Source organism: Pseudorca crassidens, chromosome 11 (genome assembly GCF_039906515.1).
Source record: "Pseudorca crassidens isolate mPseCra1 chromosome 11, mPseCra1.hap1, whole genome shotgun sequence".
Taxonomy (NCBI): domain Eukaryota; kingdom Metazoa; phylum Chordata; class Mammalia; order Artiodactyla; family Delphinidae; genus Pseudorca; species Pseudorca crassidens.
In genome coordinates, this window is record NC_090306.1 from 52,862,928 (window position 1) to 52,881,789 (window position 18,862).

Here is an 18,862-nt window from a genome sequence, read left to right on the forward strand (position 1 = left end):
CTTTGGAAGCTGGATTGCCTCTCCACTTACTGTGTGACGTTGGCATTTGACTTTTGAGAAACTCGATTTTCCCATTTATAACACAACTAGCTTCAAATAATAGTTGGTATTATCTACTTTCAGGTGCACACACCATGCGAAGGTGCGCCTAAGAAAATGCTACTTCCTAACATCTAGGAGAATGGGTTTCTTGCCCGTTTTTTCCCCTTTAGTACCTGGCATTATTCGATACATATTTTACACTCTGTTCACCGAGGAACTGGAACATGTTTTTCACTGCAGCTTAGCTATCTGGGTGTGCCTGGGAAGGCGTCACAAAGAACCTGTAAAAGGTCTCCATCTACAGCAGGAGTAGAAGCGCAAGAAAGAGCCCAGGCAGATCACTGCGGCTAAGCGTTCGGTTTCGTATTGTTCTCTGTTTGGCCCAATATTCACCGAGTTTAGGTTCCGCGACTCGCAACGAAAAGACTCGAGTCACGGACCTGTTAAAAATTTTCTGCCATATTTTAGGCGTCCCCACGCCCCCCGCCCCACCCTCAAGCGTGAGTGAATGCGCAAATAAGGGTTTTCAGGCGTCTGTGGGAAAGAGGGAGGGGAAGGCAGAAGTCAAGGACGGACGGGGTGGTGGCACCACTGAAGCGCGAGAGGACCGAGGCCCCACAGACAAGAGTTAAAACCAGGCGGTCGCGGGCCGGAGGAGGCCGAGGCGAGCTGCTGGACGGGCGGGAGCCGATGGGGGGCAGCAGACCACCGCGGCGCACTCACTCCGCCCGGGCCCAACGCTTCTCCGGAGGCGCACCCCCCCAACCTTACGTCTCTTTTGGTTTCGACCTGCCGACTGGGCGGGGCCGCGGGACGCCATTCCCACAATGCTCTGGGGCGTGCCGCCGTCCGTCGCTGCCGCCTCCGCTACCGCTAGTGGAAGAAGATGGCGGAAGGCGGAGCGGCGGATTTGGACATCCAGCGGTCTGACATCGCGACGCTGCTCAAAACCCCGCTCCGGAAAGGGGACACCTGGTGAGGGAAAGGGGTTGAGGTGGCTGTGGTTGCCCGAGGGTGGTGGAGAACTGGGCGGGAACTGCGGTCTGGTGTCTCGGTGGTGACAGGTGCGGGCAGGTCCGGCGGCGGCCGCCTCGGGCAGCAGGATTTTGGCCGCTCCCGAAAGGTTGGAGCAAAGATTGGACCCGAAAAGAGGGCCAGGGTTCGTGGCTCGTCGGGGCATGCTAAGAGGCTTGCGGGGAGCGGCGGCGGCGCCGGCGGCTCGTGCAGTTCTCTTCGTCCTTCTTCCTCTGGTAGTGCCGCTCCCACCCCAGGCCTTCCCGAACGATAGGTTAAACTCGTTGGTGTGAGTCTCTTAATGTTTGACAGGTCCTGGTCCCGCAGCTGATCAGGATCTCACTCTCTACTTCTTTAGTCATTTCTTTTCCTGGCATTGTCGGCCTCCAAGTTCCCTATTCTGATTCTCATATTCTTCCGGGAGGCCGCCTGCAGGATGTTTGCGGTTCGTACTACACAGGTGGCATGTGTCAGGGCGCCACTTAAGAGAAAGGAACCTTAGTTCCTAGTTCCTTGTCAAAAGGAGGGAGGGGAGTACGGAACCTTAGGCTTCTGAGTGGTACCACGTGGTCTTGTGCCTTGGAGGCTTGATAGACGCCGGTAGCGTTTCTCTTAGAAGTGCAGTTCTTAAGACCCTCCTGTTTGAAGGATAACGCAGGCCTGCAAAAAGTAGATAAGTCCACTTGAGGCTTAAGTCACTTGTTAACGTTCAAACTTATAAAATACGAAAGGATATACTTAAAATACTGAAGGAAGTATTTGGAGATTTTAATATTTGTGGGCCATATCAAGTGGTATTCAGAATAACTTCAGTATGTGAACATGTAACATAAAGTGCTCTGTTTTATTAGGAAGTATAATGCGCTTCTTTATTATAATAAAAGTTATTTTCATTTCTTATCATCACCATACAGTGGTATATAATTTACAGAGTGTTTTTTCATTTACTCGATATGGCTTAGTGGAAGGAACATAAGATTTAGACCCAAATTAGACCTTTTCACCACTTAGTTTGCAGTATGACTTTGAGAAAAGTTACTTTAAATCATTGCACCTCAGCACCTTCATCTATGAAATGGACAGAATAATTTCATTATAGGGGTTTATCCTGAGTCAATGAAATATTCTAAAAGATTATTTATGAGATAACATTAAATTTTAGTTACGTTCTTATCACCGCCATTTCTGATACAGTGCTGTGGTATTAGAATCATTTTCAAGTAAACTAGTAGATGGCAGACTTGGGACTTGAATTTAAGTACTTTGATCTAAGTCTTGGTACTTTTTTCCTACTTTGTTAGGCTGCATACTATGTTTATGTGATAAAAATCCCTGAGGATGTAAACATAAACTTGTTGCATTACAGCAAAAAATATTTAATAATTATTGTTCATATGGCAGCGTTCCTAAGATGTTTATTACTGTGGGGAAATTAGACATTTCCTAGGACATTTATGTTTACCTTGGCCTGTGGATTGTTAAAGATGAAATGAATCCTTGATTCTTATTGTTTGTTAAAGAACACTTTAAAATTCTTAATTTACCTTGCCTATTACCACCTCATAAAAAGATAAATGTGGATTTCCACAAAATAGAAATCTATAATTTAATATATAGGTATTATTTATATGGGTATTCTCTTTAATGTTGTTGTGGTTTTGATATACTGAGTAATAATTGGTGGTGTTGATACTACAGGATGATGGGAGCAATATGAGTATTGTGAGCACTAAATGTTAAAGTTTAGCATTTTTATTTTTTGACAGAGTTACTGTAAATCATTTTAAAAGATCTATTTAAAGGAGTAAATACTGGAAGTCTATAAATGAGTCATTTCAGTGCTTCCATTTTAAAGAAAAGGAAACTGAGGCCCAGATATTTAGGTAACAGCAGAATGTGCAAATTTTTATCCTCACAATTGATTTCCCCTCTTATTTAAAGAAAAAAATGCAGGAAAAAGATGGTACTGGGATACTGCAGAAACTATATAGTTTGGTTTATATGCGAGCCAGTTTTCTTGGAATTAGCAGGTGAAACCTGTCAAAAAAGGAATTAACAAAAGTTTGATTCAGAGTTTTAAGGAGAATAATTTCGTAAGTACAAATTTGATAATGTACTCATGAGTAAAGAATTAGTAAAGATATTTAATAATTTAGTTGTACCTTGGGCTCATGTTTTTGGAACTCATTAAAACTTGTTAAAAAGTTATTTCTCTTTTTAAGGTCTTAAAAAATCGTTGGATTAGTCATTTATGGGTATTTGGGCAAATCCTGTTTGTTATTTTATAGCTGAAATGGGCCATATGCAAATGGAACATTGTCTTGGTATATGTATATAACTATCTTGGAAAGACTGATAAGGACTATTGAGAAAAAATGGTAGGTTTACCATGAGTTTATTCTTGAAATTTTAATACTAATGTTTGATGTTACAATGAAATGTGTGCAGATGAATAAAGTTCATTAATTAGGTTGTGAGCACTTTGCAGATAAGGACTGCCTCTTAGTACTCTGGTAATTAATGCTAACACCTGGGCAAGGATAAAAATTTGCTTCTACATGAATTTCTGTTTATTTGTAAATGGTGAATGATTTTTATCTGGAAGCTAACCTTCTAGAAATGAAAATAAGTTACACATGTCTGAGATGAGGAGAAACAAACCTTATGATATGTTTGGTATTAGACTTCATAGTGACAGTAATGTCAAAATTGATGCAAGAGAGTTGTACCTCTTAAAAAGGTTGGGTATAAAAGTAACACAGATCTGCATTAGATGGAGTAAAGCAGTGGTCTTGTATGCTGTTTCTTGATCTGTGTTTAGCTCCAAGGAGAGATTCAGAAAACCAGGAACAAGACTGTTAGAATTTAGAAACTATAGAGGAAGAATAAAGGAACTAGAACTGTTTAGCTTAGGATGAATGAAAGATAATTTAATTTTCAGATACATGGTAGTTTCTCCTGCTAAGATAAAAGGAAAATTTGTTTAAAGTTCATTGCATGTAAGTATATTACGGATGGAGGAACCTATTGAAGGGGATAATAGTTAAATGAATAAATGTACAAAGGCATGGTGTGGGTTATGGAATACTCTCTTTGGAGATTTCTTTTAAAATAGATTTATTATGAGTAAATAAAGAGATGACTACAAATCACCAAAATCACTGCTTTATTTCCCCATTTTATTAAATGTTATTCATCTACCAATCATTTTCACTAATTTTTATGTTCAAGTATGTTCAAAGCTAACTTGATAAATTAAATTTTGCATGTCATTTTTATATAAACCCTAATAAAATAACTCTAGTAGGTTTAAGGTAACTTTGGAGAGTAGCTTTAATTTGCATTTAGAGTCATTTAAAATATGTATGATGTTTTTGTCTCAATAAACTGCCAAGGAATCACATCAGTCAGGTTTTTAGATAGGAGAGACACTAATTTCAATTTCAGAGCTTTCCTTCCATTCCTACTCTTTTACCTAGAAGTCTTTGAGGCTTTATTTTGTATGGTCCCTTATGTTTTTGTGACTTAGATTTACACTAACAGAAAATAATCTTAAGTCAAAAAATCAGTTAATAATGTAAATGGACACTATTAATCAATATGAACTCCAAATTGTTTAGTGTGTACTTGTTGAGAAGTTTTTACATTACTGTTACTGTTAACTTTAGTTGTACCAAAGTGTTTACCACTGAAATAGGGTATATATTACATCATTTGCAGGAAATGAAACCAGAAAGCAAAACTGTTTTTTAGTGTTGGTACATTGATGAAAATAAGGACAGAAATAGGGACATTAAAGTGTATTTTTCACATTTTAGTTGCTTAAAATCGAGAAAAGCAATTTTTCCTAATTTAATTGTTTTCATAAGTTTTAAAATCACTTGTAAGTGGTTAGTGAAGCCAAGATTAATGTACCCTAATTGGCCAAGAAGATCCAGAGCTTTAGTCAGTGTTTTCATTTATCTACTTAGTGACATTCAGGCTTTATTTTTAACTAAATCATACCATTTTTTTTATTAGCACATACAAGGTATTAACTAGATGTTCTTTTTAGAAAATAGTTTTGTGACAGTTATTAATCTTGCTTGCATGAAAGTATAATAAGAAAAAACTTGTCAGGCTATGACCGATCATATTACATTTAAAAACACTGTGCTAGGTATTGTTGAAGTACTTACATATGTTAACTTATTTACTCATCACCACAATTCTAGGGTACTAGAATGTGAATGTGCTCTAATTCACATTTGCCAGAATAGGAATTCACCCGGATAGGCTCAAAGAGGTGTTCACACATTGATATATCTGAGATTCGAACCCAAGCAGTCTGGGGCTTTAATTCAGGTTTTAAAATTACTGTTCTACGCTGCCTTTTATTTTAAAGATGCATTTTAAAGTGTTCCACTTTTTTAAAAAATGGACATTCTTTTCTCTTTAAATGGAGTCTATTTTATATTTAGCAGCAGAATTCTTCCATTTTATCCCACACTTGTTTCTTGTGACTGTTCAGTTTAGATATGGTAGAAAATCTTAACATCTTGCTTTTGGAAATTAAAATATGTTTAAAGATTAATAGGTTATTTACTGAATATGTAGAATAAATATTATTTTGATGCAAAAGTACATTTAAACAAAAGAAACTGGGATCGTGTATTATTTAGATTTGGGGTTTTAATTGTTTATCAGTAATCATAAGTGATTTGTTAGAGGCCATATGGCCCCTTTTCATATAGTTTTACAGAAACAGCATATCAAGCAGATAGGAAGAACTTGTAGGATATTTTGTTTTAGTACTTTGCCCATATTTTTAAAAGTGTTTGGTTTACAATAAACCACAAATACATAAGACTTTTTTTCAACTAAGAATCCATAGGAACAGCCCAACACAGAAAATGCAAATGTGAAAGTTCGATATTTTATGTTCTATGTTTACCAACTTTTTGTGAATTTTCAAAGTCAAAGCACATTTGAATTAAGACAGTGGAAGGTGCATAACCATATTGATACCTCTTTAACATCTTCCTGAAAACTGACAGTCCATGTAACATCACTGCTAATAAAATCAATTTTGCCATGTTAGTCATTAGATACATTTGTTTTATTACATGAGTTTAGAGTGATTTTTCTTTTCCTCACTTTGAGAATCACTTTACAAAAAAAGCATAATTATTATAAAAGTGAATTGAAACACCATCAGATATATTGGCAGGGAGATAAAGGGAAGGTTGAGAACTACTGGTGGAGGTGTTTGCATGCATTATCTGGTTGGATTTTCAAAATAAGGATCAAAGTATGTATTTATATTCCTTTCTTGTAGATGAGAAGTCTGAACTCAGAGGAATCATTTGGTTTGCATGTGGTTCACAGGTGATAATACCACCACTAGTGAACCTTTATTGAGTGCTTACTCTGTTCCAGCCACTATTCTAAATGCTTTATACATGTGCAGCATATAATAAGAGCAAGTACTCTTATTTACCTCATTTTACGGGTGTGTGATGATTTCAGAGCTGGTTTTTTAAATACCTGGCTTATAATGATTTAAAATACTAAATCCTACCAGTATCTCCTTAGTATTAAAAATGTTTTGTGCTGTCACTACTTACATGTAATTCAAACAGTATTTCATAAGGCAGTAAACTATTTCTTCTTAGTCTCCATATAGAATTTTTCAGCGATTACTAGTTTTTCCTTCCCTGCGTAATGTCAGCCTGGTTTGTGCCTCTTATTTTCATTTCCTTAGTTACTACTGTAATTCACACTCTGTATCTTATATTTATTCCTTTGAAGTCGTTTTTCCAGATTCTTTCACCATCTATTCTTTAAAACAAAGGGAATGTAGTTCCTTTCAACTTTATCATCCAGTTTACATAGAAGCCACTACTAAAGAGACCTAGAATAAGACTGATTGGTAGTAAGTGACCTCAGTTTTGGATACAGATTAAAATGATGTATCTGAGGGAACAATCAAGAATAGCTCCTCAAAAAGAAGCAGCTCGGATTCTAATATAAGGCAGAAAACCTCTGTAGGATTAACCTATATTTGGTTATGCCTAGAATACTGCTTCTGTCGGTAAGATTCTGCATGGCTTCTTTATAGCTCTCCAAAAAGAAAAGGAGGGTAATGACTACTTTTTCCTCTTCATGAGGAGGAGAATTAAGAATACGGTCCCTTCCACTCTCCTTTTAGTTTTGAGAAGACCCACATATTAGTGTGATAATTCCTTGTGGTTCAGGAAAATGGTTTAGCAGAAGTAGCCATAGAAAAGACTTCCTCTGTGAAAGAAGTTAAAGGCTCTCACAAGTTAAGTCCAATGTGGCTCTGAGACCAGGCTATTCTGAGTTTCAGAGAGGCAGTTTTTGTTATTTTTTTAAATTGAAATATAGTTGATTTACAATGTTGTGTTAGTTTCAGGTGTACAGCAGAGTGATTCAGTTATACCTATACATATATCCATTCTTTTTTAGATTCTTTTCCATTATAGATATTACAAGATATTGAATATGGTTCCCTGTGCTATACAGTAGGTCCTTGTTGGTTATCTGTTTTATATATAGTGTTTTGTATATTTTAATCACAAACTCTCCTAATTTACCCCCCCACCTCACCCCCAAAAACACACATACACACTCACACACTTTCCCCTTTGGTAACCATAAGTTTGTTTTCTATGTCTGTGAGTCTGTTTCTGTTTTGTAAATAGGTTCATTTGTATCCGTGTTTTTAGATTCCACATGTAAGTGATATCATCTGATATTTGTCTTTCTTTGTCTTACCGACTTCACTTAGTATAGAGAGCCAGTTAAAACCTGGGAGCATTAGAGACAAAATTAAAAAGAGCATCAAGTTCCTGTAGTAAAAAAACAAAAAGATTAAGAATGGTAGGGTGATAATTATATTTATCATGTTGTACATTACGTCTCTAGTATGTATGTATTTTCTAACTGTTAAGTTTGTACCTTTTGACTGCCTTCATCCAATTCTTCTTCCCCCCACGCCTGCCTCTGGTAACCATACTCTTTTTATATGAGTTTGTTTGGTTGGTTGTTTTTGTAGTATAATTATCCTGTATCACTATGTTACTTCCTGTTGCAGAACATAGCGATTCGATATTTCTGTACATTTCAAAATTATCACCAAAATAAGTCTAGTTATGATCTATCACCATGCAAAGATATTACATAATTATTGACTGTATTTCCGGCACTGTACATTTCATACCGGTGACTCATTTATTTTGCAGCTTGAAGTTTGTACCTCTTAATCTCATTCACCTATTTCTCTCCTCCTCCCACCTTCCTTTCCTCTAGCAACCACCTGTTTGTTCTCTGTATCTGTGACTCTTCTGTTTTGTTATGTTTGTTCATTTTTTAGATTCCACATATATGTGAAATCATACGTATTTGTCCTGTCTGAGTTATTTCATTTAGCATAATACTCTCTACATCCATTCATGTTGTTGCAAATGGCAAAATTTCATTCTTTAAGGCTGAGTAGTATTCCATTGTAATATAATTAACAGTGCTGTATGTTATATATGAAAGTTGTTAGAGTAAATCCTTAGAGTTCTCATCATAAGGAAAAAAGTTTTTTTCTATTTAATTTTGTATTATATGAGATAATGGATGTTCACTAAACTTATTGTGGTAATCATTTCATAGTGCATATAAGTGAAATCATTATGCTGTACACCTTAAACTCATATAGTGCTGTATGTCAATTATATCTCAATAAAACTGGAGGAAAGAAAAAAAGAATGATAAGGGTTAAATGATCATGGTTAAAGAGACCTGATAATTTGGGTTGCTTTATATTTTTTAGCAATATAACAGCTTGACAAATTTTAACAGTTTAATCAAGAAATTTTTCTTTGATATAGATGGAAAATGTATTTTCGTAACTTTGGATATCAAGCAGAAGAAACTTGATTCTCAGGAGAGATGTGGCTAAGTATATGTACTGTGTAGTTGTGGCTATGATTACAAATATTACCACTCTTTTATAAGGTTAAGAGCTTTTTGCATGTATGAAATAAGTGATAGTGTTGTCATTTTACAGATTCAGAAACTGAGGTACAGAGTTAAGTGCACGTGGTAATATACTCAGTCAGTGGTAGAGCAGAGATTCTGACTTAGGCAGTCAACTCTAACGCCTGCATTTTAAACTGTACTGCCTGCCTATGAGTGATAAGCCATAGCCATTTATGGAAGCATTTTTTTGAGGGATGAATACTTGAAAGTATTAGAATCAAGAAGTGACAGCTTTGTCATATTAGTAAAACACCATATTCATCTAGTTATCCATGTGAGGAACCTCTAGAATTTTCTAGGTCTTTCTGGTTTAGCCTTCTAGTCGTAGCAGTCTCATTTCTAACTAATATAGCTCTTTGATACAGATGGTGCTTCCCGTTTCCTGCAGTCTTTACATGCTCCTACCTTATAGGACTTTACACATCATTCATATTATTTCCAGTACATTTTACTAAGCCCTGACTTTCCGTTTCTTCAAAACCAATCTCTGTAAAATCATCCGTAATAATTCCATCCAGATCTATGGCCCTTTCACTCTCTTCTTTATTTTTTTTTAAATACAAGAGCTTTATAGTGATATAATTCCCATATCATACAATTTGCCCACTTGATGTGTACAGTTCACTGGATTTGGGTATGTCCACAAAGTTGTGCAACCATCATCACAATCAATTTTGGAATATTTTTATCATCCCTAAAAGAAACCTCATACCTATTAGCAGTCTCCCCTGCCCCCTTTTCTACCCAAATCTCCCTGTTTTTGGCAGCTACTAATCTTTCTTGTTCTATGATTTTGCCTTCTGGGTATTTCATGTAAATAGAATCATATAATATGTGTGATTTTTGTGCCTGGCTTCATTCACTTAACATGTTTTTTAGGTTCATCCGTTTTGTTGTGTGTATCAGTACTTCATTTCTTTCTATTTCCAAAAAATGTTCCATTGTATAGATACACCACATTGAATTATTCCTTCATCGGTTGATGGACATTTGGGTTGTTCACAATTTTTGACTGTTACAAATAATCCTGCTATGAACATTTGTGTGCAAGTTTTTGTCTAGACACAAGTTTTCATTTCTCTTGGGTGTATACCTAGGAATGGAATTGCCGAGTCTCTATGTTTGCTTTTTAAGAACTGATAGACTCTTTTCCAAACCAGTTGCACCATTTTCCATTTCCACCAGCAGTGTATGAGGGCTCCAGTTTCTCCACATCCTTGAAGTGCTTGTTGTTGCCTGTCTTTTTGATTATAGCCATCTTGGTGGATGTGAAGTGGTATCTCATTGGGGTTTTGATTTCAGTTTTCATAGTGGCTAATGATGTTGCACATCTTTTCATATATGCTTATTGACCCTTTGTATATCTTTGGGAAAATGTCTGTCTAGATCCTTTGCCTATTTTCCAATTTGGTTATTTGGTTCTTTATTATTGAATTTTAAGAGTTCTTTATTCTGGATACAAATTCTTTATCAGATAGATGATTTGCAGAATTTTCTCTGATTCTGTGGGTTTTCTTTTCACTTTCACAATCTTAACTTGGCCTCCTTCCTGAGTTCTTTATTTGTCTCTTAGTTTAGATGTAAAAAGAGGTCATAAAAATTAGTTCTTGCCAACTGATGAATTTAATGTGCAGAGCAGAAAATAGGTTGGAAACACTTCAGATCTAAAAATTAAGATATAAAGGGATGATTATTTGGTTTATTTGATGGTTTATTTGAAAGAACTTCATAGCTTTCTTTGGTTATGTTTTACTGATGAGTTTTAGTTTGTGGTACTTAAAAAAATTCAGTGAAATATCTAGTTTATAACGATTTAAAATACTACATACGGGACTTCCCTGCCGGTCCAGTGGTTAAGACTTTGCCTTCCAATGCAGGGGATGTGGGTTCATTCCCTGGTCAGGGAGCTAAGATCCCACATGGCTTGTGGCCAAAAAACCAAAACATAAAACAGAAACAATATTGTAACAAATTCAATAGCACTTTTAAAAATGGTCCACATCTGGGCTTCCCTGGTGGCGCAGTGGTTGAGAGTCCGCCTGCCGATGCAGGGAACACGGGTTTGTGCCCCGGTCCGGGAAGATCCCACATGCTGCGGAGCGGCTGGGCCCGTGAGCCATGGCCGCTGAGCCTGTGCGTCCGGAGCCTGTGCTCCGCAACGGGAGAGGCCACAACAGTGAGAGGCCCGCGTACCAAAAAAAAAAAAAAAGGTCCACATCAAAAAAATAAATAAAATACTAGATACTATTAATATCTCTTTTAGTATTAAAAAATGGTTTATGCTATTGCAACTCATGTAATTTAAACAGTATTTTATTAAATGAGAGGATTAGTCATAGAGTGAATATCCAAAATTGTTTATGCTGTTAATTCTACGCACAATAGTTACACATGTTGTTCTCAGATTAAGTGTGCTACATTGGATTAGGCTGAAATTTTTATGTATCTTCTTAGTTGTAAAAGAGTGACAGTATTATGTCTACTTTGAGGAGAAAAAGGTAGGATTTTTTTGAAAAAATAAACGTCATATTTATGTCAGTATTAGGCAATTAAGAAGGAACTGCTTATCTGAAAGTTGTCAGCATAAACATGTACTAATCAAAAAAAAAAAAAAAACAACACACAACTATACATTCACCAGCTCTGTGGTTTTCTAAATCCAGCTTTTGGGATTTCCCCATTTCCCTGTACTGCTTTTAAATGTCTTTGTATTTAGGACTATTTCTAAGTCATTTATTGGTCCCTTTATATCTTTCTTAAATTTGCTTCTAGTGTGTGTAAAAACACTAAACAACTTTTGAGACTCTCCTATCTTTCCCCACTATCATCCCCCCCAAAACAACCCAACAACAACAAAAAACCTACAACCTGGCTTTTTTAGTTCTTACTAAAATGCAGTAGCTTTTCTGCATTTGAGGACTGTCTTAAAATTGACTCAGATTTATTTTGGGTCCTAAAATTGACCCCGCTTCTCTGGAGCCATTGAAGATTATTCTCTCCAGACCACAGTACAAATTGTCTTTCTTGATGCCATTAGAATATTTAGCACCATACAACTGAAGTACCCATAACTTTGTGTAAGTTTTTGATTTATTAAACATTTCATGAGTATTTGAACCTCCCACCAATCCTGTGAGATACTGCCAGTGGTCATCATGAAATGTAAATCAGATCATATCTCTTCTAAATATTTTTCATTGGCTTTCATTGCATTTAGGATAAAATCTTTAGTTACCTTAAAGGCTCTATGTAGTCTGGCCCCAGCCTACCTTACCTAGCATCTCTTCTCCCTTTGTCAACTGCATTTAGTCAGTTCCTCCAGCATACCTAACTCCCAAAGTTGTTCTGGCCCTAGCACGTGCTTTTCCTTCAGTCTAGATAGCTTTTTATCTTATTCTTCGTGAAATAACTCCTGTCCATATGCTAAAATATTATTTTTTCAAAAAGGCTTTCCTTTATTCTAAATAGGGACCCCTTTATTATGCTTTCATAGCTCCCTATGCGTCACAGCACTTACTACAGCATTTTACTACGTCTTAATTATTTACTGCCACTTTCCTTCACTAGACTCTGAATTCCATGAACATAGGGCTCTTGGCTATTTTGCTAACAACTAATGCATACGGAATAGCATATATGTAGTAGACCTCCAATAAATATTTTTTGAATGAATGTATTTCAATTTCTAAGATGAACAATCTAAAGGTTTAGCATTGAGTAACTTCTCTAAGACCTCACAGCAAGTAATGTCAGGAAGAGAACTTTGGTCTAGTACTTCTTCTACAGTAAATTTAGAATTCACATCTACTTAAGTCTCATTTCAGGAGGTAAGAAAATTTATAAGCAAAAATAATCATGAAAACAAATTGCTATTGGGTGTGCTTTTCTGCTAAGTTCCTGATAGGCAAAGATCTAACATTTACCAAAAGGTGCCCCCACTTTGAAAATACTTATTTTGTTCATGAGTGAAAAAGAACTTGAGGACTGGCCTCGGGATGCAAATTTTCAAATCATTGGTATGAGTTACAATATCACTGAGAGTATTAACAGTGAGAGAAGAAGAAATTTGAGAGCAGCTCTGTGGAATACTAACATTTAAGCAGAGGAAGAGAATGCTGTTAAATTACGTATATATAATTATATGTAATATATATTTACTGTTATCATATTAATACAATATTAATTATATTATCATACTATTATTAGATATAATATATAATATAATATATATATTCCACCCAGAAAGGTAGAATCACAGATTATTTTTAAAAGCATTGATATAGTAATAAAATTATGGATCCTTTGGATTTGTTAGGGTGGCCATTGGTAACTTAGTGAGAACCTTTTTGAGAGCCCATTGAGGTAGGAAGATCTGTTGTGCTAGGTTGAAGAGCAGGTGAGGGCTGAGGAGAGCTTGGCTGCGGGGACAAGTCAGAAAAATGGGGGTAGATAGAAGAGGAAATGAATATGTGAGTTGGGAGGTTATGTGGGGGGAATGGGGAAAAGAGTTGGCCCCTCTTATATGCTAAGTTAAAAAGAGAGAGAAAAGATACAGGGAGAAACAAGGGGAATAGGGGCTGTTAATGACGTAAGTCTCCAAGGAGGCAGAAGGAAATTAGATCCAAAGACTAGGAACAAAAATTATTAGCCTTGGATTTAAGGAGGGTTATATCCTCCACGATATATAAGGGAATCAGGTATGATAAAGGTGTGGAACAAAAGAGTAAGAAAGTTGGGGCTTTTACTTCCTTGAAAAGTAAGCAGCAAGGCTGCCTATTCAGCCTAATGGGCTAGAGACTTAATGAAACTGGCAAATTATTGGAAATAGAGAAGGCTAAATGGAGACATGCTGGAGGATTGTGGGTCATCTTTAAAGGACTTGAGATATTGATTGAAGACCATAGATCTTTAATCTCCATGAAATTTTCTTTAGTAATTTTTGAACTCAGATAATAACATGATCAAAATATTTTCATATTGATGTACTAGTGTTTGAGAATCATCAGTTGTGACCTAGTGTGAGGCATCGTCATAAAATCCCTTGTAATCCACTGAAATGGAGGGGAATGACAGTGATTAAGCCACAGCCAGAGGCCTCAGTCAAAAGTAAAATGATCTTGAGCATATTTTGGTACATTTGCTTCATAGCTTTTTATATGGGAACAGTCAGGTGGCTCAATATTATTCAGAAATATTTCACCTTTAGTTTCATCTATAAGGTATAGACTCCTTTGTGTAAGAAACTTAGTCTGTTTATCGTAAAGCGATTAATAACTACTCTGTACTTTGGGCTATCAAGATGTTTGCACATTAGTATTTACTTGAATTTTAGATGGTTGCAAGTCTATAGTTTAATGTAATATTTGATACTAAAGCTTGATCAGCTCAAAATCAGTATTTCTGTCAGTTTTAGGATTTTTTTTATTGATTTGCTTATATTATCTTCCCAGATATCAAGGGTAATAATCTCTACTTTCTGTACTTTGTGCTTTTCTTTTCTTATGAGATGTCAGCCAGTCATTTTTTACTTTTCTGGCTTACTTACTAGGCGTTAGTTACCAAAAGGAAATATTTCTTGAAAATGAATACATTACTATATATCAGAATCATAATTTGATCAATTTGGAAATAAATAAATCATGTTTTTCTAAAGAAAATTCTTCAAAGTTTATGTAAGCTTTTTGTTCAAATCTAATGCAAATTCATCTGTTGGATTTGGAAGAGGTAATATAAAATGTAAAAGATAAATATGAGGTAATAGAAAATTATAAATTTCTTTAAAAAATAAAACTAAAGCTATGCATTTTATACATTTTGCTGTACATATTTTTTATCCTATTTTTATGCTTGAAATTTTCATTTGCTGAATCTATCAGCTTTGTTGACTGCAGCATTATTCATAGTCTGTACATTTGACTCCATTTCATTTTGTGTATATATATGAAGATATATATAAACTATTATTCTATATTAAATAGAAAACATATTAGTCATAGTAAATATTTCAGAATACAAAGAAAAATATAACAAAACACCTGTGTACACCTTTCTTAGTTTAAAAAAATAAAACATTACAGATACAGTTGAATCTCCCTGTACATATTTCCCTAATCCTAGCCCATTCCCTCCCTTGCCAGAGGGAGCCACCATCCAGAAATTGATTTTTATTATTCTCTTTGCTTATATTTTTAATATATGCATGGATTTATGAATAATATTATTTGTGGCATGTTTAAAATTTTTATATAGTTGTACTGTGTGTGCATATCTATGTTATCTTAATATGTTTGTGTTATATTACATGTAGCCTTTTGCAGCTTGTATTTTTTAATTCAACATTGCAGTTTTGAGATTTATCCATGTTAGTACATGTAGTATTTTTCATTTTAGTTTTTGGGTAGTATTTCTTGGTAGGAATGATGAATATTGGTTTTGGGTTTTTTTTCCAATTTTCCATTTGCAAATTATGCTGCGTTATGTATTCTTCAGTTGTATTCTTGTAAATATGTGCAAGAGTTTCTGTAGGGTAAAACTTAGCAATGGCAATACATGATTCTTTGGAGAATTGCCAAATTCTCCAAAATGAGGATTCTAGTTTATACCCCAGTTGGTAGTTTATGAGTTGCAGTTACTACACATCTTCTCCACACTTAATATTATTGACACATGTGCATGTGCTTGTGTTTTCACCAATTTCATGAGAATGATGTGGTATGGTGTTAATTGGTATTTTTCATACTGCTAATGAGATTGAACATCTCATATGTGTAGAGACCATTCTGATGTTCTGTGATTTGCCCTTTTTTTGCATTCTCTTTTTAAAAAATTAATTTAAAGGAGTTTTTCATGTTCTAATCCTTTGTTGGTTATAGGCAGTATAAGTATCTCTCCCAATCTGTATCTTTCTTTACTTGGTGCCTTTGTTGAACAGAAACTTTTCATTTTAACCTCGCAATTTTATCAGCTTTTACCTTTAAGATTTTTTGTTTTTTGTCTTAACTCTTCCTATATTCTGAAGTAATAAGGATTTTCTTCTGTATCTTTTAAAAAATTATATTTTTGCTTTCACATTTATGTTTTTAATCCAACTACAATGTATTTTTGTAAGTTTCTGCTGTAATGCAGCATGTGTACCTAAGAATCACTGTGCTATATGCAAAATCATGCAATAAAAACCACAGGGCACACGGGAAAAATAGGGGTGGGGCACAGAGCTTTAAAAAATTTTTCATGGACCCATTTTTTTTAAAAAAAGATAATAAAATGGTAGCATGGTTTTACACATTTTAAATGGTTAATAAATACATTAATACTGCAGTAAATATGGTATTTTTATTTTGAAAAAGATGAGACTTGCTTGAAGTGGGATTGTGAAATGGTAGGAGGGTTATCCGAAATCTGCCAAGGAGTTGTAACACCAGATGTGGAGAGTGTGGTTCATAACGCACATGGTGAATGTAGGTAGATGTTTAAAATGTATGTTTTGTGCATACCTGTGCCGCTCAGTGTAGCTGGGAAATTTTCCACATATATCTAGTGTTTGTTTCAGTTAGGACGAGGGTGAGACAAGCAAGGCACCTAGGGTGTAAAATTTAAGGAAGCACTCCCTGTTAGGGTCCCTAGGCATCTCACTTGCCTCACCCTAGTCCTCGCACTGCTTATGGGTGAAGTAGTGCTTAAGCAGGCACTGAATTTGTGTTACTGTTCCCTTGTATATCAATCATGTTGAACACATTCAGGCTTTCGTAAGAAGCTTTTTTGAATAGAACTGACTACATATGTGAGGTATAGAGCTCTTAATTAATTTTTCCCGTATATATAGCCAGATCTTTCTACACTGGTTTGTAATGATTTTAGCATGCAGCATAGTTCCACATATATTTGAGCCTGGTTCTTGTTTCTTTGTGCTATTTTCATTGGTCTTTCCACTTCTCCCTATGCTAATAACACATTTGCTTAATCACAGGTCTGGCACTAACTTTGTAACCTTGGGCAAGTTAATTTCTGTGTGCCTATGAAATTATAATAGTGCCTACCTCATTGGGTAGTTAAAGGAGTAAATGAGCCAATATATTAAAGTGCTTAGAAGTATGTGCCTGGCCCAAGAGTAAAGCTCAAATGTTAGTTATTTTGTTATTATTAAAAGTAATCCCTGTTAGTTAATAAAGAGTCTTGAGATCTAGTAGACTGAGATTGCCATCTTGTTTTTCCTTTTCCAAACTAAGAGGAAATGGGGAGAAGCTTTTGGAAGGATTCCCTGAGAAAGTGATGGTTAAACTATCTGAAAGATGATAAGAGTTAACTAGGTGTTGAGAGCAGTAGGAGAATATTTGAGGCAGAAGGAGCCATGAGGCAGAAGAAAGTGTGTCCAGGAACTAGATCTCAGCACAAAGAAAAATGGTACCAGTTAAGACTGGAGAGGTAAGTAGGAGCAGATCAGATCATGCAAGACCTATTAGGCAATGTTAAGCATTTTAGACTTCATGTTAAAATCAGTTATAACTATTTGTAAAGATTGATATTTCAAGAATAAAAGCCACGAAGTATTAATCTTTACAAATAGTTATAACTATTCAAAAGAGAAACTCAGAAGCTAAAGTTGGGTGCATCTGGACCCTAATAGCATATCAAGGATTAAGAGTGCTGTTGAGAATGTAAAATAAATTCAAGTCCTTGTTCACTTAGTGAGCTATTATTGATTTTGTTCGAGTCTTTTATGAGTTAAAATTAAGGAATCTTGTGTTTTGGGCAGATTCTTAATAGATTACAATTAGAGTTTTTACAGTACAACAAATCCGTGTAAATGTCTTGAAATAATTTTTTTCATTTATTTGTCCAGTTCATCTAATTTCAAGGGTGCATCTATAACTACACATTATTGCAGTAATAGACGCTCCTGTTTTTTCTACTTCCCTCATGTTTCATGACAACATTCTACAAGTAAGTTATAGGTGCCTGTAATAGAAATATGGTGACCATTTTCAATTGAAGGTAGTGTTAAAAACAGCTGAATTTTCATCAATTGGGAGAGTTTCCTCTCATAATGGTTTCATTATACAGAAAGCACTCAGTTCAAGATCTAAAAAAGAAAGTTGAACTAGAAATGTTATGGCAGCAGATGAATTCTGCCCAATGCAACCCTGTGCTAAAACTAAAGAATTTATTAAATACTTTGGGAAGTAAAACGTCATCTTTTAGAAATATCTTTTAAGTAAATATAAATAGAACTTTGACAGTATTCCACAAATAGTTTTTAATGTAAGTTTTATAAATGACATTTTAAATTATAGTATTATTGTTAATCTATAAGTTCAGCACAATTCTAATCAAAATCTTAATAGGGATTTTTGTGGAACTTGATTAACTGATTCTAAAATTCATAGGGAATAGCAAATGGCCAAAGATAGTTAAGACAGTTTGCAACAAGAAGAAGCTGGGGGAACGTGCCCTAAATAATATCAATATAAAAGTAATTAAGGCAATTAAATTGGCACAATGATAGAAAAATAGATGAATGGAGTAGGGGAAAGATCGCTTAGTATGACATTTATTTGCAAAGAAAGCAAATGAAATGTCTGAATATCTTGTTTAAATTGCAAGGGAGAAAGAGTCTAAAAAAATTTTAGTGGGTGATATACAATTAAGTATAATTTTCTTTATTATCAATTTAACATATAAATTCATTGCTAGTCTAATCTATTTTATTTATCTTAGAAACAGGGTTTTCTTAAAACTTAGTTTTTCAACTCTTATTTTCTCATAAATATCAAAATCT

At 35.1% G+C, this 18,862-nt stretch overlaps 1 protein-coding gene across 3 annotated transcripts in view; it reads left to right on the top strand.

Annotated features, from left to right (window-relative positions):
- The first annotated feature begins 874 nt into the window (after positions 1–874).
- The window catches only part of USP15 (ubiquitin specific peptidase 15), a 125,618-nt gene continuing 107,630 nt past the window's right edge, over positions 875–18,862 (top strand). For all 3 annotated transcript variants that reach the window (XM_067697197.1, XM_067697198.1, XM_067697201.1), the window contains exon 1: positions 875–1,017. In XM_067697197.1, the coding sequence (XP_067553298.1) occupies positions 929–1,017 (89 nt within the window). In that variant the 5' untranslated portion in view covers positions 875–928. The remainder of the gene's footprint in view (positions 1,018–18,862) is intronic.